Genomic DNA, 22,109 nt, shown 5'->3' with positions numbered 1-22,109 from the left:
GTTTACTGGAATTATAAGCTTAATGAGTTTTATACATTATTTTTATTACATTTATACACAATTGAGGACCAAAATGCTGTTCCAGCAGGTATATATGTACTACTTTAAGGAGATTGAGGAAGACTTGGTTCTGTGGTTAGAGCTTTGCTGTTTTCTTGGTATCTGGGTGTATGCCTCAGAGTTCCTTAAATTCCTGCCATTTCCTCAGATCAAACATAGCAACGACAATTGACTGGCTGCCATTGTGACATACATACAAGCTTGGTGCATATTCCCATGCAGAGACAGGACCCCCAACAGTGCAGTGGAATCTGTTCCGTATCTACCATTACCCAGTAAAACTCAAATGCTGACAGCTTTATTGTACTGTCCCATTTGACAGGGAAGGAAATCTTTTTAATCTGTGAAACCTGAGCATTGTTCCTGGCCTAAGTCTGTGCAATGTCTTCCTAATGGGCAACATAAAAAGGTTAACACGCCCGACACACTCAGCTCTTTAGTGAAATGAATCTCCTTCATGAAAAAAAAAAAAAAAAATGAATAGTGACAGAGCTGACCCTGTAAAAAAGAATTGAGCCCAAGGTTACATTTGCTGTATTTATTGATGAGGATTCAGTAGTTTGTTCTTGTAAGTGGTGTTGGCACCAGTGGAGAACATGTAGAGTGCACTGAATACGATCACTTGTAACAACCTCTCAGTCAACGTAGGCTAGGTGTGGATGTCAGTACTCGCCCCATTACACTATTGACAATAAACTTCATTATTATGATAAATAAAAAAAAAAAAGATGAGAAAAGGTTACATGAACACAATTTTTGATGATAAATTTTTTTAAAAAAAATGGCCCAATCTTTGCTTCAAAGGCAAACTCACAAACACAGGTACATTAACCCTAGAACAGTGATTCTTTCTGACCCTCATTTCAACTTCGCATGGACTTCAGACAGACATATCAACAGTACTGACCCAGAACCTACAGAAGACTGCATTCAAAGTATATATATATATATATATGACCTTTGATGACAAAGGCATTTAACTTTACATTTAAATGTTTACGACATTGAGCCAGCAATAAGCCCATGTCTGGCAATAAGACCACCCTCAACAGACTGATTCCTTATCTATGTTCTGACATAAGCCTGTTTACCTCAACTTATGACCTGAGCAAATTGCAAGACAAAAGTAAGATACCTTCAAATACAATTTTTCCAACTTCATACAAAGAAAAATTGGTACTGACATACTCAGATAAGGTCATGTGACCAATGATGTGTTGTACAAAAGCTGTTGGTTTGTATCAGTTTTTCCCATTATCACAACACAATCATTTACATATACACAGTTCTAGATGAACAACTATACAAGTTGTTACAGAGATCAGAAAGCGGAAACATAAACACCGAAAAATCAGCAGTACACGGCCCTCACCCTCCATTACCCTGCTCAGAGAAACAGCGATGGTCGATTGTTTTAGACATGCAGGTCCAAACCATGACATTCCTGGGTACATTTTGATGGTTTTGCCATTGTCGACAAAGTGTCCCTACTGGTTTGGTGTCAAGCAGTGCACAGCACCAGGGAGCCTGCCCTTAGTCTGTACATTCCTTTTTGAACCATTGAATCATTAATGGAACAATTTTGCTAGATTGCCTACTTTTATTTGGTTAACACACAATTGTCAAACAGTTGAACAATGCCACCCTTGACAAAATCAAACCATAGAAACAGCCTGTTTATTTAAGCAATAATTTGTTCTAGTTAAATCTGTTCAGACAAATTTTGAAGAATAAAGATTTCAGTATTCAACGTACTTGCTTCGCTCAAGGTTTCCAATATTTTCCCTCAAAATAACGACATTTCTAAATATATACTTGAAATTTTCACTCAAAAAATTGAGAAAGTGAGCAATCAGTATGGAGTGGATTTTTAGGTTTACAATGACAACAATCCTATCTGAACTACAGTTGATAGTGTAACTAGTCTAGTACACCTTAACATGTTGTAACACTGATGAGCTTGGTTTCTTCCTACAGTGACTGAAAACAATAGTGTGCTGTTTATTGGAGAAAGATACATAAGAATCATTCAGAATAGTTCATTGACCTCTTGATGAGAAGAAATAAGGCCACTGAGACCCACACTACAACATCCACATCCATTGTCCCATTTAGATATTTGAATCTGTCCTCAGTGACCACATTATTAGATATGAATGGATAATCCTGGATTTGTCAGAACATATAAAGGAATATAGAGCAGTCCTGTTTTGGTAGTAACCTAATTTACAATGTTGACAAAAGCGGATAAATACCCAATCCCCCCCCCTACACATCGTGATTGAAAATTAACCTAAATATCTGGCGTTCTAATTGCTGCTTGATCCGATTTCACTATTTCTTGAACCTTTTGAACTTTACAAAGGAAAACAAAATTAAAAGGGTCTTAATGTCTTTCTTAATTGATCTGCTTCATTTTCAGGATTCAATGTTAAGTTCAAATTTAGAACTGCAGCAAATAGAGAAGCAATCAGTGTTGGCATTCCCCTGCTACCAGAGTGCACTGTCAAGTTATCAGATTAAAATTGAGCACTTTGCCCTGTTATCCTCTTCTTTAGATTATACCGTTTAACCATTTTCCTGTGAAGCGTTTTATTTTACAACAAAATGCTTTTCGATTATTTTTTTTTTGCTTAAGTTCAAGCACAATTAAGCAATGGGAAAATGTCCATTGGGCCTGTATCCAATCACTCCAATAAGGCTTGTAGTCAAAACATGTTTAACAATTTCATCCAAATTTATCATAGGTGTAGTTGTTATGATGGTATTTAGATATAAACAAAATTATACATTCTGTTTTTATTTTGTTGAATCACAACAAGTTTAAGTATACAACCCAATGTGGGAATAAAATTTCAAGTTAATTAGAAAATATTTGAAGAACCTCTCCCCATGGCAAACATCTACAAAAAATATTGTACATTTTTCAGAAATAAAGCTGAAAAATTTCTTTTGCTTGGATTTAAATTGAACACCCTTGAATATAACTCTGTTACAAAATTTGTGAATTGATCGTGTTCCTTAAGACTTTCAGGGGAAGTGTTTCAGATTCAAAAACTTCTTTACTTTGAATTTGACTCTAATAAAAAGGCAGCATCTAGTTTAGCTTCCATTTTATCATCCTCAGGAGACAAAACGAGATTAAGGAATATTTACGTATGCTTCCAGTAAACACGATAAGTTAAAGACAGGTGTTGTTTATCTAAACACAGAGGTATATATGGACCCTGAACCTTTTCAACAGTGCAATACAGCCAATAGCTCAAGCGCTGTCTGTTCAATTGTTGTGACAAGGAGCTACAAACACATATTTCAGCTCGCCATCCCTATGTTAGTCCAAACAGATACCACCCATCATCATTACGGTGGTCAATAGCTACATCTGTAGATGATGTAGACTTACAAGCATATGGAACCAAAGCAAATATCTTCCAAATTCCAGTAAAAATACATCAGGAAGCCAGCTTATGAAAGAGAAAAAAAATCTTTATCGAAAGATTTGCCATGTTTTCTAAATCAACAAAGTTACGGAACATATGTTTATTGGCTATTTTTAGCAGAGAATTACTGTTAGGAATAATATGTGTTAATCATACATGATTCACGAAAGATTTGATTGGAAAATATAGTTTTCAAATTAATATTTTGAGTCAAATCTGATGAAATCAAAGCATCAAACCTAACAATGATTTACTTCTGAGAAACGATTCTCCAGAAAATATTGGTAAAAAGAAGAATTCATGCACATCGCTACACTTTTTCACTTCAAACATTTTCTCAGGCATACCGACGACAGCATAGTCATAAACAGCCTATTTACTTTATACTATAAAGTCAGAATCTTCACTAAAACATGGAGTATAGAAAACACACACCGTTGAGTCCAAACCTATTAACATCCATCATCGAACCAAAAAGTCAAGTAGCTCAAGGTTTTTTTCTCTACGATATTTTTGGTGGATAATGGTATACTATGATAAAAAGTGCCCCTCTTTATGAAAAAATCATACTGCCTGGGTTTAGTAGATTTTTAGTTCTCAGAGACCATGGGAAGGTCTGATTGTAGATGAATTTTTATAAGTTTTCACTGTTTTGGGTTCATATGTTAGAAACAAAATTGTACTGTTTGATAGAACCAGACATTCTGTCTGTTTCAATGTCATAAAAGCAAACACATTTGAAACAAGAGAATTTCAGAATTTAACCCCCCCCCCCTCCCCCTCACTGTATGTGTTTCTGAATTTCAATGAGAACTCATTCAGTCAGCTGTCTGTGAAAATGACAGTTATTTCAAACATCTGATGTCTTTATAATCCAAAAATTGACAATCTGGCCTTGTATGGTGGTTTTAAAAAGTAGAACAACAGAGAATATTGTGTATACATGTACATTAAACCATTATTCTCTCTGAAATCTTGTTTTTCTTCATCACTTATGTTGATAAGGTGTTGCAGTGGTAAGGCTATTGGAGTTGGTGGAAGTGTTAAAATACAACAGAACTTTGAAAAAGTACAATATTTATTTGGCATAAAGCCAATTCCTGATACTAAGCCTGAACACATCTATTACAGTGTCATTATAAACACACCACTCCATCCATTATCCTGTTAATAAGCCGAATAAAGGGTCAAAGGTTGTCATCTTAGTCTAGGGGTCAAAGGTTGTAATCTTAGTCTAGGAGTATAAGGCTGTAACCTTAGTCTAGGGGTCAAAGGTTGTAATCTTAGTCTAGGAGTCAAAGGTTGTAATCTTAGTCTAGGAGTCAAAGGTTGTAATTTTGGTCTAGGGGTCAAAGGTTGTAATCTTAGTCTAGGGGTCAAAGGTGGTAACCTTAGTCTAGGAGTAAAAGGTTTTAATCTTGGCCTTGGAGTCAAAGGGTTTTACTTTAGGAGATTTTGTTTTTATTCAAGGTAATAAAATTCCAATTCTTTTATTCCTAGACTACTACAACCTATATTTCTATATATCTTCTTTTTCAGAAATAAATATAGCTTCTACATTTTTTTTTTCCTCAGAAAAAAAAAGTATTACAAAGGAATAAAAACCAAACAATAAACTGCCACTGATTGATATAGGAATCTGGGTAGAATCAGGTTCAAGTATTCACATGACCCTCCCAACCCAGTATTATAGCTATTGATATTCCATACTTCACTCCCTCCACAAAAACTCCCTGTGTTTTCACTCAGTGTGTCCAAGATAAACAAAACCATTACAGGTGTAAATAAACATATAGGTATAGATAGTGCTTCAGGATATATACATTGATAGACAAAGTATTTCTACTTATAGAGAGTTCCCGCCAACAATATTTCCTCCCAAGTATTGTCAGCATTTCAATAAAACATAATACTTTGTTACAGCGTCTATCCCTTTACTGCTAAGTAACCACAAATACAGAATAATTTTCACATAAATCATATCTTTTTAATTCCAGTTTTGACTTTGACTATACTCAATGACACAGAGAATATGATAACACAGCACAGAAAAAAACAAGCTTTCGTTCTACAGTAGGTAGTCGGCTCAAAGCATCTTATTTCTTTACCGTTTATCAAAACTTATCACATATTCCGAGGAGCTCTTATCTCTCAGGAAACCTACAATCTTTCCAAACACCAAAGGGACCAGGATGCTGGCCCTTGTGGGGCAGGCCAACCTTATACCCTTTGCTTCGGAACGAACCTTTATCATTACTACTTTAAAGAGCTGAGATTTACCAAGCCGATTAAGGGATAAAAATGCTTACATGTGCCGACATCCAGTGCAAATTTGAAAATACTTTGCAAACAAGCTATGGATGGAGTTGCAAGGAATAAATATAGGGTTCAGACCTATGAGTCAGACCTCTTGTTTTCATACATTTTCTTTCTCAACAGGAAGTTACAATATTCATAATCTGGGCATCCTGATTTTAAGACATAAATAAAGATAAAAATTGTTAGAATTTTCACAAAACTTCAGAATTCTTAATCAACTCTTCGATTCCATCTAAATATTTATTCATTTTAAACTACTGAATCAAAATAATGTTCAAACTTTAATTTGAAAAATCTTTGACCACGTAATCAGGAAATAAAAAAAAAATCCAAAACTCGTTTTTTCTCTTTTTTTTCTTCAAAATTTCAAATTGCTCCTGTCATCTAAGATAAGAGATTTCTGGATAACTTCTTAAAAACTGAAATGAAATTTGAAAAATACTGATAAGAGCAGACATTCCAATTTCGATGGAAAACTTGCGAGGGTTGCAATCATTTAGTGTCGTCTGGAAATGATTTTTGATCATTGTATTTGGCTTTCAATTAAGCAATGAAGACTTGCAGACGGCAAATACATCACTCGTGCCTAATTTAGGATAGTCTTGAGAGAAAATTTGAAGTGAAGGATCTGCCTGCAATGTCTGCCAATTGTGATGAAATCAAATCAGGTGATAAAATGAGTTTTTGTTAACGCCAAAACCAGATTGATATTTTACAAATTAGATTGGAGAAATATTGCTGGCTCATTGAATTTGTCTTTGTTTCAAGTATTGTTATGTAATATCACATCTTGCTCCCTCGGGAGTTACCTTTAATTGGAAAGATTGAAACCTTCATATCAACAGGACTGGAGGATATTTTGATTCACCCTAGAATTGGTGACAAAAGAAAAAAGTTTTCAAGGAAATGTTTTGAAAATTAACACATCATAAACAGAAATTTTGTATGTCAAGGTTTAAAAACTCCTTCCCTTATCAGGGTGTGAAAAATCATATTTTCTCAAAATCTATTCGATGATAAAATGTAAATAAACGTCACTGATAGGAGGCACCCCCCCCCCTCCCAAAAAAAAACTTCCTGCCATACCGTCATAATCTCACTACTTTTTTCACAGGTAAAAGAAATTTTTAAGATACTGCCTGGTTTCCTATCTGAGTGGCACTGGAGTCTGATGGTGATGGACTCGGATGTAAGTCTGATATGACGTAGATAATGGCATGCCCTTGCTATCAGACCTGCACCATCTCCGCCCAATAGTATCCTGTATTTGATCCTACTTGATGCAGACAAGATAACATGCATATGTTTTCTCAGAGAATAACCATGTTCTCCTGCTGTTGACCCGCCTAATTATTTGTTTGGTAGTTCATGCGCCGTCTGCTACGGTTGCACCCAGATGGAAGTGTCACATGGACGGATTGCTAAAAGTTCTGGTGCCAAACCAAGATACACCTGTCACCTGTATTATGCACTCTGCTTATTTCCCTAACGTTTTTTTATAATTCTTTTTGCACTTATACTATTTCAGATGAACCAAACTTTCTCAGTCATACAAACAACATGATGTAAATCAATGACAACAAACAATGTTCTGCCATCAATCCTACACTTTCAACTTCCTGACTATTGGAAGGAAGTTTTGCACTCTTACTCTGTCATAAAACATTTATTTAACTGTCTTCTATGATAAAATTCTTCAGGTATTTAAACCTTTAATTATAATCCAAAGATCTTTCTACCCCTAGACAACGAAATTTAAAATATGGCCTTTGAAATTTGACCTATGACCTTGACCACTGAATAATTTGTCTTCATCACTAATTGGCATACCTCAATAACAGGAATCATGATGAAAATTGAAAACATCGTAACAACTGACCTTGACATATTTAAAGTTGAAACATAATGTTCAATGTCTTCATACCAAAGAGAACAATACCATAATATCTATATATATTGAAAGATTTTGGAAATTGCAAAGATAAACCTGTTGACTGAAATCAAGCAAAATAAAAGACGTTATGCTCAAACATTTCAGTGACATTGATGATAATTAAGCAGACGTCTTTATGCATTGAAGGTGAGATCAGATTTACACTGGACAGAGCTGTGTATATTGATTAAGATTTGGAATCAGCAGACGGTCACAATTGTATTAGGGACGTTTCTCAGAAGGACGTTATTGTGTGAACTATTAGACACGATACACACCTAATGATTTCCATTCTGTCTTGGCTTCCCGACAACTGTTACCATGGTTATCAAACCCTAATGCAATAGACTGAGGGATTTGTTTGCACAGCCTATCAGACTGGATGGGGGTAATTTGATTTGGGTGATCACACCTTCAACTCTGTTTCATAAATAAAAGGAATTAGACATTTTTTCATGAAGAAAAGTGATTCCTCTCGCACAAGCTGACTTACATGAACATTTTGTGACCACACTACACATATGGTTTTCTTGACATAGTTTTTTTTCTTAAATTGAGAGTTTGGGGAAAATAAATAACAAAGAAGTTTGCTCATGTAACAGGTGAAGTTCACAGCGATCTAATAATAGTGCATTGATGCACCTCTTCTATAGGTACGTATTTACTTTAGTCATGAGATCTTATAATTCTTTATAAGTCAAAGTGAAGGTGGAAACAGAAAATAACAGATAAACAAATCACATCTCCCTATATATCAGACATTTTTTTTTACATCATTGGATATCAAACAAAAAGGTCTGTTTGATAATCCATTCACAAACTTTGTTTTTTTTCCTATCAAAACAATGGATTCTTCCACAAAGGACCTATATCAAGTTTGCAAATTACCTCCAGCAAAATACCATTCAGCACGTTCCATGTAGGGACTGTGATATCAAAGGACACAGAAAACGCTGACATCACAAGACGTCAGAGCTACAGCACCAAATACAATAAAAGACAATTTCAACATCCAAAGGAAAGTAGAAAATGACTATTAACCTGATTACTTATGTATCTACAAATCTCTAAGTTATCTCACTTAGGACAAAGCTTATTTAGATATCACTATTTCTTTCAAAATTTCAAAAAATGCTGTTTGATCCTATCATATGACCAATAATGAAATAAAAATTCTCTTGGAAAGCATTCTGTTTCAAGTTCCATTTTTTACTGAATTCCTTCAGAGCAAAATTTCTATAAAAAGCAAAAATGAGCATCAACAAGAAACTTTTGGAATCAAACACTCAGTATCTTCTTTATACTCTGGGGTTCAATGCTTGTGATGAGGATTGTGATAGATAGCAGGACTGTATATTATCATATTGTCGGTCTTGATTCACGAAACATCAACATTAGATATACTTATAATTCTAGCAAATTTTAAGTTGCAGCCAAGTACAGCTGATAGATGCTGGTACAATAATAACTTTATGTCAGACAAACTCAGTGTAAATCCATATTTCTGAAGATTAATGGGCAAAGTGGAGCCAAAGACTAACCCTTGGCGATGTAGGGCACTGGCGACGTATGGGTAAATACAACGTCTATGCATGTCCAGATAGGCCGGCCAATCACATCAACTCATTTCGCTTTCAAAATAATCCCATGACACCATATGATCTTTGGTCATCCTGGGAAAAGGATTTTGGACCGGCGTTAGCAGAAATGACCGACAGAAGGACCATCAAAGTAATGAATACAAAATGTCAAAGGCACAAATACAAGAGAGCTATCCTAGGAGATGCTTCAGTATTGATAAAATGATTAAAAAGGTATCGAGTTCTGTATAGAGATGCTTGTAGGAGTTTGTAATTAAAATAAATCAATACGAGACTGTTTTTATTTATCAAAATCATTACAAAACTTCCCAATATGAATAAATTCACACTGAAATAAACCTTTCTCAGATATCAACACGTATTTGTGTTTGGTATGTTACTAGAACATAAAACAGAAATATGTAAATGTATGAGGTGCTGATGACGGGAAATCTCAGTAGACACTAGGTTAACACCAAAAGAGGTCTCTACCAAGTAACAGTATTATCTTATACTCTCAGATGGTTTTCATACATTCTATATCTGTTCCATATTTCCTGATTTTTTGCATTTACCAATCTTATGTTATACTGTAAAATCAGAAATTTTTGTGGAGTTTAAATTTTGTGGTTTTATGAAAATACACATTTTTGATGGCACTTAATTTTGTGGATAATTCTTGCTCACTAGTACTTGCTAATAAAAAAATGAACCTCCCACAAGAATTTTTTATGTACAGTATGTATATATGAAATAAGTCGGTGACAACTCATTCAGTAGAAGATCAGACTTTGTGACCTTTGTTGAAGATATTGATATGTGAGGCCGATCCCTAATTGAGGTTTTATTTGTCTTTCAGGCAGCTAAGACTACCAACCATTCTGCATTGTTGTGGTTTCGTCTTTGGACAAGACAGTTAACCACAAGTGCTTTGGATAGCATATGGTGTGCCTTCCACAGGTTGTTCATTGGGGTAGTCACCAGTTACTACCTATCAGGGGACCAGGCCTTTGGAACAAAGAAGTCCATCACAAAAGCATTATCAACTTGACACAAAAGTTGAAAGTTTTTCATACAGAACACAAAATTCAAATCGATAGGAAGTTTCAATCCAGTTACAAACTCTTGGAACTGCTGAATGGCAGAAAGAATGTACATCCAACCCTATTACATGGAAATCCATTAATTTTTTTTTTTTTTTTTTTATTAAAAATGATTAATTCTTGTGATGTAGTTTTTTTTTATTAGAATGATTAAATACTTTTAAAACAACATTCATTCAAAAGACATATTATTTTTGTTCAAATTGATAACACTCTGATATATTTGTCTTTAAAAGTCATTTGAACATTTTCCAAAACCAAGATTGATTTGAAAACATGTCTCTATTTTTGCAGGATGGATAGCAGTGGTGAAAATTTTGTCTTTAAAGCAACACGAGTTGACAGAATTTTGCTGATATAGACTCTCTCCTCTTCTAAAACTATCTGGATTTTATCAACGGTGGCACTTTTATCACCTAGAATTTCTCTGATGCATTCCTGTAGGTTTCTGTATATAGATATACTGTGTATTTCTAAAACTTCCCATTCTTCACTGTTACAAAGGTAAAGAAAGATATTGCACATTCATAGCAAGAAAAACTTAACCCGAGGTATGAAGGTATTTCTGGGTGAGTAGACTCTGACAGACACAAGCAAGGACGGTCCAGCTTATTTACGTTATAAAAACAAGGTTGTCTTGTTAGTATGAAGGTATTTCTGGGTGAGTAGACTCTGACAGACACAAGCAAGGACGGTCCAGCTTATTTACGTTATAAAAACAAGGTTGTCTTGTTAGAAGAACACAACCATTTCATGTTACAATTCATGAAATAAAAAATAATTTGTTATTCAGATGTCAAGACCACAAGATTTCTTTTCTAAGTGTCTGCAAAAAAATTTTAATATAAGCAAAATTAAGGCTGAACTGAACATTAGGCATATGGTGTTATTAGGTCATGCTATGCGAAATTGCTGAAGTTTTGAGGAACAGACTACCATGGCCTTGACCTTTTAAGCTGGCACAATAGCTTATTATTCATATAGTACATATTGAAAATGTGGACATTCTTTACACAGTGTTCATTACAAGGTATTATGAACCTTTTGAAACACCATAGGATAAAACATCCTTCAAAACTATAGCATACACATGTAAACTAAAGCATTCTGAGTAAGTTAGAAATCACCAAAACACCTACCTGCAGTCACAGACAGTGGTGTATGCCATAATGATTGAAATGAGATCCCAGAAATGAAGTTTGTTTCAGAATGCAATGAAAGAAATAGTATGAAGCAGGTCTATTCCAGGAAGTGGCTTAACTCAATGAAGGAGAAAAGTGAGAGGATAAGTTATGACTTTGGATATTTGATACCCCCTGTGTTGGTAGGCCATTAGCGATACATAACAGTAAGTAGCCCCTGGTCAATTAGGCCAGAGTTATGGCTGGTCTTTACTGATAAGTACTGGGGCTGGACACTGACCAATGTATACACTGATAAGTATTGACTTATGCTTGATCAAGGTATAAAGTGTCCAGTCTGATGACCATACTGATGCATAAGGTTGGACAGGATAATAATTATGGCAGGTTCATCAACACTTTCTCCCACCCCCTCTCTCTTCCCTATCTTCCTCTCCTACAGACAAAATAAACACCCCCAATCCCATTTCCCAACCTCCCTCCCCTATACTGAAAATAAATAACAGCCATCCACCTCCTCCATACAGATACATATCTCTTAGCTTTCTTCTTTCAGACATAATAGTCACATTTCTGTCCTCCATCCCCTTCAGACATAATAGCCACATTTTTGTCCTCCATCCCCTTCAGACATAATTGATACATCCCTTCCTCTCTCCCCTTCGGCCATAATAGACACCTTCCTTCTTCACTCTCTTTCAGACATAATAGACACCTTTTTGTCCTCCCTCCCCTTCAGACACAATAGACACCTTCCTTCCTCCCTCCCATTCAGACATAATACACACATTCCTTCCTCCCTCCCCTTCAGACATAATAGACACCTTCCAACCTCCCTCCCTTTCAAATTTAATAAACACCCCAATCTCATCTCAATTCAATATCAAAGGTGATGTAATGGGTTAAATCTTGAAGGGAAGTGGAAGGGGGTGGAGTTGGGGGTATGGTTGGGGGTGAGAGGGGGTCTGAGTGGGTGGGGTATGAGCAGGGACACATGTAGAATTATTAATTGTGTTTAGCTAAACAATTACCCTTGGCTGACAAATCAAGGCTAAATACTACCTCTACAACAGTTGATGGACACTGATGGAAGTGTGGGAAGGGGTAATGACCTTGAAATGAAAGGTCAAGACAATCACTTAAACAAATGATTCTCATTTAATTGGTTAATTGTAATCGCAATTATGTGACATAACCTTGACAATATTTTAGGGCCCTTGTGTAGTGATCGATTCATGCTATCTAATCCGACCTCTGACCTCTGACCTCATGACCCAGAATTATCAAGACCTGAAAGCTACATTAACAAGCCAATACAAAATGTTTCACATGATATTTTTTATAAACACTGAAAACAGTTTCCTGAAGAAAATAATACTTCAGGGTTTCATCAATAAAGCTGACATAAAAAGAACAATTTTGAACTTTGGAAATATTTTCACTGAATACTTCAAATCAAGTCAAATGTCTTAAAATAAGTATCAGAATTCTGATCTATTTTACTTTCCATTTCAGAAGGAGAGTTTTACCCAAGAGAAACAGACTGGCTTTTCTTATCATTTGTGGTCAGTCTGGTCATTCTCACTGACCATTTGAACCAGTGGGTCCGCATTCATCACCACAAACTAGCCATCACCTCTACCCTTGATCTGTGATTGAGCAGGGAGGTCTGACAGAAAGCTGTGGGAAGCAGCTAGTTTGTCACTCATCACAGAAACAAGTTCTTATCTCTTTGCTATACTGGTGGTCAAAATATTGAAACATACCTGGTAACTGGAATGAAGGCCCCCCCCACCCCCACTACAACACCCCACAAAAAAAAAACATAAATAAAAAACATACACATGGGGCAGATTAAAGAAGATCTGACAACTCCTGTACAGGGATAAAAATGACTTTGCAGTGTCGTCTGCAACTGAAATTTAAAAAAAAAATCTAGTCATCATCAATCTCAAAAATCTGCATGACGTCTGCAACTTCTTGACAGATGTGCAACTTCAAATATAAATATTATAAATCTGTACAAACTTCCTTCAAAACAGATGTCTTATCACACTCTATTCAAAAGGACATGTGGGTCTCCAGCAAGATTAGAAATATCATCATTTAGGGGCCTGCTGTAGCCTATACCCATGGTGACAGAACTTGCCTTATTGTAGGGGTGGTAAGGGTAGTAATCCTCGTCATCTGCCTTCTGCTTCCAATCATCATACATGGATTTACACCGACTATCCATTCCCTTATCCATCATAATGTCACTGAAAATTCTTCCTGGATTTCGTCTTGATAAATGAGGAAATCCACAACAGGTTTAGACAAAATAAAAATTTCCGATGTCCTCTGTTACAACTCCGAAATTTAAGAAACAGCAAACAATGTAAAAGATCAAATTAACACTATTGTTAAAATTGTTATCCTGGACAATAGAACTCAACATTGAGATTTACGTCTTCTGTCTTCAATCACGAGATTGACCTGTTCCACCTCAAAAAAAATATTTTCAAAAGCAACACTGTTCGTTTTCCCACAAGATTCACTGACTTATCCAAAACGAATGTAAAAATTTCCAAATTCCGACAGATTTTAGTCAGTGACCAGTATTTTTCAGTAATGAGCACCAGGCCATGTTTTGCCAGCTTCAAAAGAGGGATTTGATATGGCAGACGTGTATTTTTTTGCCAACATTTGGCGATAATATGGTGTTATTTGGATGAGAAGCTTGAACGTCTTCTCTGTAGCAGGAGTTTGTTCCAAGATAAAATGAGCAGGGCTGATTTACATCAGATAACAATTCTGAAGTTTAAGATACTTCAACACTAGGTTATGTACGGGCCACTACAGCATTTGACCTCTTAAAACATTATATTTAGCTCACGCTGGTAACTGATGTCGCTCACATCGGTAACCAATGTCCAGGTACTTCAGAGGTTTATCTCTCTTCCCACCCCTAACCTCATCCTTCAACCAAAATATATTATAAAAAAGAAGATTCTGCTCCAAGTTTAGTGCCCGAGAACAAGATGGAACACCGCTGAGACCAAGGGATAAAAGGACCTGTTATCAACTCAGAATCATCTTCTCGATATCCAACATTTCCGCAGTGGCTGTGACCTAGATGTAATAAACACACTCCAACCTCATACGAAAAGATCAGAAAATTACATAAAAACTACCATTTCAGCATTTTGTTTCCCAAGAGGGTAAGGAAATAAATCTTCTTAAGTAAGGGATCAAGAAATATCATCGTCGTAACAACCCAAATTTTTAAGGATGTTTTCTGGCTTGAATTAGGGACAGAACAAAGTACAAATCATAAGAAATATAAAAGTGCCTTATGAAGAAAATTGATTTTTTCCTCTGACTATTCAGATAAAGTTACTGATATTGATGACTATTTTGTTGTTGCTGAGTCAGTTTAAGCCATTCAACTTCAAAATAATCAATTCTGAAACATTTATTTATTTATTTATCTATTTGTTTATTTACTTCTTTATTTATTGAATTGTTCAATGAAACCCAACTTTTTCCCATATTTGTTTTGAGGGGAATAGCTGCCTACATTTTAAACTAGGTCAGATATAAAATGACTCAACTTTAAAATACGAAACGAAAAATTGGAAAATGAGCAATACATTGCTGATAACTCGGTGATGTTGATGAATGATAAACAACATGACCTGCTGCGTCGATTTGTATGAAAAATCACAGATCTAACTTCTCTTTACTTGTAACTATAGTAACACATTTCTGCACAGCAGACACACTGAATAGTTTAGATGTGAAAAATACATAAAAATCAGGTAAGTTGCCAAACCTCGATCAGGTGAATCAGTCAGAAGCACATCAAATAGATGGCAGCTTGCTGGTTTTCTTTCCTAAGTACGAGCTATAAAAGATTACGTGGCGATTAATTGCTATCTTCCATGGAATGCTTATCAAAGTCTCGAGATTCATTTTGGATTCAAATTCGGAAACATTATGTTTGGTAATAACTGTGTAACTGGGACCTGCCTGACCTAAGTGAGGCAACAGACGGAAAGTTATAAGACTTGAAACGGATGAAGAAATATTATTCTTCAGATGCCATATTCCTTACTCTAAAGTCCTCATGACTTTTTTTTCACATTTGATAAGCGCACAGACCTTGGTCCTTAGATACAAGGTCAAGAGGTCAAATGAGTGCTAACCAATATATTATTAACTGGCAATAGCATCAACAATTTATTACAAGGCCTATATATATAGAGTTTATTACAAGGCCTATATATAGAGTTTATTACAAGGCCTATATATATATAGAGTTTATTACAAGGCCTATATATAGAGTTTATTACAAGGCCTATATATATATATAGAGTTTATTACAAGGCCTATATATATAGAGTTTATTAAATATATATATGTAGGCCTATATATAGAGAGTTTATTACAGGCCTTTATATAGTTTATTACAAGGCCTATATATATATAGATATATATAGAGTTTATTACAAATATAGCCTATATATATATATAGTTTATTACAAGGCCTATATATATATAGATATAGTTTATTACAAGGCCTATATATATATATATAGTTTATTACAATATATAGGCCTATATATATAGAGTTTATTACAAGGCCTATATATAGAGTTTATTACATTATATATACAAGGCCTATATATATATAGAGTTTATTACAAGGCCTATATATATAGAGAGAGTTTATTACAAGGCCTATATATATAGAGTTTATTACAAGGCCCTTTATATAGAGTATTACAAGGCCTATATATATAGTTTATTACAAGGCCTATATATATATATTTATATAGTTTATTACAAGGCCTATATATATAGAGTTTATTACAAGGCCTATATATATATATAGAGTTTATTACAAGGCCTATATATATATAGTTTATTACAGGGCATATATATATTACATATAGGCATATATATATATAGAGTTTATTACAAGGCCTATATATATAGAGTTTATTACAAGGCCTATATATATATACAAGGCCTATATATATAGTTTATTACAAGGCCTATATATATATTACAAGATATATACAGTTTATTACAAGGCCTATATATATAGAGTTTATTACAAAGCCTATAAATATAGAGTTTATTACAAGGCCTATATATATATAGAGAGTTTATTACAAGGCCTATATATACAGAGTTTATTACAAGGCCTATATGTATAGAGTTTATTACAAAGCCTATAAATATAGAGTTTATTACAAGGCCTATATATATAGAGTTTATTACAAGGCCTATATACAGCATTTATTACAAGGCCTATATATATATAGAGTTTATTACAAGGCCTATATATATATATAGAGTTTATTACAAGGCCTATATATAGAGAGTTTATTACAAGGCCTATATATAGAGAGTTTATTACAAGGCCTATATATATATATATAGAGTTTATTACAAGGCCTATATATAGAGTTTATTACAAGGCCTATATATATATATATAGAGTATTATATATATAGAGTTTATTACAAGGCCTATATATATAGAGTTTATTACAAGGCCTATATATATAGAATTTATTACAAGGCCTATATATATATAGAATTTATTACAAGGCCTATATATATAGAGTTTATTACAAGGCCTATATATATATAGAGTTTATTACAAATATAGCCTATATATATAGAGTTATATTATATATATAGAGTTTATTAAGGCCTATATACAGCCTTTATATACAAGGCCTATATATATATATTACAAGGCCTATACAAACAGAGTTTATTACAAGATATATAGTTTATTACAAGGCCTATATATATAGAGTTTATTACAAGGCCTATATATATATATATATATATATATATATATATATATATATATATAGTTTATTACAAGGCCTATATACAGCAAGGCCTATATATATAGAGTATATTACAAGGCCTATATATATATATAGAGTTTATTACAAGGCCTATATATATATAGAGTTTATTACATGGCCTATATACAGCATTTATTACAAGGCCTATATATATATATAGAGTTTATTACAAAGCCTACAGTTGGATAATGGGTAGGGGGTTGGGATATGGCTTAGGGAAGTTTGAAATTACATTGAACGAGTTCTGTATTCACCTTTGAAATAGTTTTCAAACTATGAACAAATTATCATTAATGCCTTTTTAGATAATTGCTTTCTTAATTTCTCTTCAGATCTGAAATGTCTTCTTTCTGTGTACAATTCACAACAGGTGAAGGGAAGTAACTCCAAGCAAAAGATTTACTCGAGGAAGAAAAGTTTATAGTTAATAGGTTACAATGGACCAAAAACAATAGCAATGGAAGCACTTCCAAAACTTATATATCAACACATCATCAATATTATGGTCAGGAAGTGGTTTCCTTGTCACTCAATACTCATGAAAAAAAGGTAAAATGGCTTTTCATTTTGCCTCAAGAAAAGTAAATAACTTTAACAAAATTTGAAATCTAATAAATAATGGAAATAGTGGTAAATGTATGATCTACATATCACTGAACCAAACACCACAGAACAAGTAATGTTTAGAAATAGTTTTTCCACCCTCCTGAAACACCTCCATCCTTCCATCGAATCTGACATCACAATATTATGACTTCTGACATATAGAAGCTAAATTTAGAAGCCTTATCAATAGGAAGAGTCATTCTATCGCATGGTACTATTTTGCTTCCTTTTCAACAGAAATTTTAAGCACACAGTACTTCTTCTCTGAGTTAAAGCATCCCTGTTACACTGATATACCTGCAGCACTTTGATTCTGATAACACAGAGAGGTTACTTTTAAGGACAAATAAAAAAACATATGTATATTTACAAAGATATTTAAGAAAATACCAAGTGCCTTTCCTCATCAGAAAGAAAAATTTGAAATTTGTTCTTTCTTTTTTTCATGGGAGTTTAATCTTCCCTTAAAACAAGTGATCTGATTTGTAATTGGTTTCCATGGCAACTGACTCTTCAAAATGTGTTAGATTTTTGAGATAGTCATCTTTTTCTGTAAGCATGCCACTAAATTAGCCATATCAGTTCACAGCGAAGGCTGGCGAGTGTATTCAATTAACACCAATGTCTAAATATAGAATCAACATTTGTTTTCCAGACTTGTGCCTTATTTTGATAAAATGGTCACCAGGGGATTTAAATCAAATTTTTAAAGGCTAAGGGTTTTTTGAGATTTTTATTTTTCATTTCTACAAATTCATTTTAAGTCTTTGAATATCATTGAAATGGTAATTGTCTTGTCCACTTGCTGTGATAAGTCCATTGTTAAAAAAAATTTTGATCAAAATTTTTTAAGATGAAATGGTGTTATGATGCAGTGAAACATAAACATTTCACAGTCTTAACACTTGATATAAATCATTTTTAAAGCTGTCAGAACTCAGAAAAAAAATCATGCTGTTCAGCTCTTGACTAGACCACCGACCGTATGAAAAGGTCACCTGTTAACGTAGAAAGTTAAAAACAGCTCCACTGAGGAATAAAAATACACGAGCCACGACAATGAGCCATGACAACAGTCGGAGAGACTGATACTTTCTTAATGTGGGTTATTACATATCAGATGCATGCAAGACTAAAGCCAAATAAGTTTGTTTGAACTTTTTTGGAGATCTAATCTCCGAGGGAATACTTACCTCTGGGGTAGATATATCAGAATATCTTGGCTTCGACATCTCAGTTGGAAACACGTTACAATACACTCAGTCAATCGAATGATGGGACACACACATAAACGTTAAAAAAATTCCCCGAAACACAAAACGTAAGCCCTAACCAATCTATACAAAAATATGACACAAACACGGCGAAGATCATAACACAAATCCGACTCACATTGGTGCTCAACTGCGTCGATAACGTCACAACTTTTTCCTGGGCTGACTCCAATTCACGTCGAAGTTTTCGGATCTGTAAATTAAGAAGAGATGAAAAGATGTGGAGAACAGCTGGAAAAGACACACAACCGCTGCAACAATCTTCTTTTAATTTCACCTTATCCCTGCTCTTCGTATCTATAAAACAGCAGTCATTATACTCAGCACCATCTTCAAATACTGTTGGGACGGCAGGCTTAAAGCCACACAGATCAGACTTCAGGTTATTTGTAAGAGAAATGATAAGATAAGTCCTAAGTCTAAGATGCATTCATAGAACTTTCTAACCAAGTTTTGTGAGGTACACAAATACAACTGTCATTCCTGGCACAGGTCCCAAAAACCTCAGTGATGATCAGAAACATGAGAATTTTACTTTTCAAATATAAAAGTCCTGCACGACAATGTTCCTGGTATATCGCTAATTTTTTTGACATCTAACACAGATAAAACTTGCTGAGTTTCAGCAGGCAGGAAATTTTCTGGCATATTCTATGTAAAATGTCAATTTTTTACTGTTGAAGTCTGGAATCTACATTACTTTCCGAATTGTAGTGCAGTACTTGTCCATGAACCGGATCGCTAAACAGCTTGGCCTTGTTAGGAGAGTTGATAAGATTTGATGTATAAATATAGCACCAGCTTTAAAACCTTGTTGAAAGTTTCAGTCAAAATATAAAATGGCTATCAGTATCGTGTTTTGATAACTTTCATTGCATCTAAAATAACAAGATCTAAATCAAATAATGACTGTTCCTTTTCAATACCAATGACAAGTAATGACTTCTCCCCTGATAAGAGTACAAACTCATTGCACTTTTGGGTAATGATGAAACAGATACATGGACATATTACAGCCTTCACAATGACAAATGATGTGAAATGTAAGAAAAAGTTGCTTGAATTGTCCATATTTTGTGTCTCAAGATATCTTATCTAACAAAAATGAACAGATTTGAAATTCTGAATTGTACAATTTTCAAATCATAAAAACACTAGATTTTTAACAGCTGTCTTAAGACATTCAGCAATCAATATTTTTTGTTGAAATCATTGTAGAAAATAAACCATGACTTTATAAATAGTTATCTTATCATTATAAGGTAACATTCCTTTGATGAAGTAAAATTTCTCCCATTTTAATATTCCCACCTCTGTAGATAATAGGCAGATGCTCTCAATTTGAAATAAAACAGATATCTATCTGCAACATTTCATAAGTACATACCTCATGGTTGTGCTTTTCTTCATTCTGTCAAGAAAAATTAAACACACATAAAACACAGAATTAAACAAATCACACACCTGTTGTACGAAATAATGAGTTTTCCACACAGGTAAAATCACTAAGGTTCACAGACAGCAGGTGACTAGCCAACATATGAAATCTCCACAGCACGAGGCTTGATACAAAATATTATACACCAAAAAAATTCTTTTGCAGATTTGGCATTCTCTCAACTGAAGAATCTTAAAAAGCGTTTCAACATTGGAATTTTAATGCCAACATTTCTCCAAATTGAAAAATTTGATAATATATGATTTATCTATTTTCAAAATCAGCTAAGGTAACTTATTGTAAGTAAACACCAACCTCTGAAAGTTCAGAGGTCATAGGATGGGACAAGAAGCATATCAACGATATATGTATTAAAAAACAATGCACAAATGTAACAAGTCCTTGTAAAGCCCCTTTCAAGGTGAAATGATAGGTCATGCTGTCCCCATTCAAATGTCTGTCAATGTTGTACTGTAAAATCTTGTGGCAGGGAAAAGAAAAATTTTTGCATATCAAGTAAGTCTTTTTAGCAAACTGCCAGGTAATTTTAAAGTTACAAAATTATCCGATTTTCACTTAATTTGTCTTCTTACAATTATTTTGTTTTATCCATCCAGTTTTTTGATAAACCAAATTTTGTAAGAAACAGTATTCATCTTCATTTTTGATCTTATATCATTATCAACAAAAAGAACAGCAAAATATTAAAAACATTTTTCAAACATTAGCAATCCTTTATGTATTTAAGTATGACAATTTCGTGAAGCTGACAAAAATTTTGTAAATTCTTTTACAAATCTGTTGGTTTAAATACAATCACAGAACTATGTGAAATGTGTTTTCTGATACTGAAGCAGAGCCAGTAAAACTGATATAATTGGCCTGCATACTTCCAAAATATAGAACCCGGAATTTAAACGCCAGTTGGCTCCAAGAATTTCTGTATAAGCCCATGAACAAAAATTGTAAGTGAGAATCTTTTGAAACATTTGATTACAAGATTAAGTTATTTTTAGGAAGATGTTAATCACTAGAAGTATACAGAGAAAATTTAAATGTAGGTAAAGGTCACAGTAAAGGTCACAGCCTCAACGTATCTTGGCTATAAGATTTTTTTTATGGAGATCACCTCACACACCTGTAGCTGCTAAAAGTTATCTCCCTTCAAGTGAAATTCTAAATATCCACAAATGTAGGATTCCCATTAATAATAAAAAATTCGGGACGAAAATATAGATAAATAATTTATTTTTAACCATATCATGGTCTGTAATTCTGAACAAATAAAAAATGCAGACATCAATGATATTTTTTTTTTTTTCCCCCGAAAGAAATGAAATTA

At 34.0% G+C, this 22,109-nt stretch overlaps 1 protein-coding gene across 1 annotated transcript in view; it reads right to left on the bottom strand.

The window, feature by feature from the left end:
• The window catches only part of LOC132551540 (neuron navigator 2-like), a 149,096-nt gene that overhangs the window by 55,177 nt on the left and 71,810 nt on the right, over nucleotides 1-22,109 (bottom strand). The window contains 2 exon segments of the mRNA XM_060215692.1: nucleotides 19,448-19,522; nucleotides 20,717-20,740. Of these exon segments, the coding sequence (XP_060071675.1) occupies nucleotides 19,448-19,522; nucleotides 20,717-20,740 (99 nt within the window).

Source organism: Ylistrum balloti, unplaced genomic scaffold (genome assembly GCF_031769215.1).
Source record: "Ylistrum balloti isolate Yb309-2 unplaced genomic scaffold, AGI_CSIRO_Ybal_v1 Utg370204, whole genome shotgun sequence".
NCBI lineage: Eukaryota > Metazoa > Mollusca > Bivalvia > Pectinida > Pectinidae > Ylistrum > Ylistrum balloti.
Note: the sequence above shows the minus strand (reverse complement) of the source record. Positions and strands in the feature narration are given on the sequence as shown.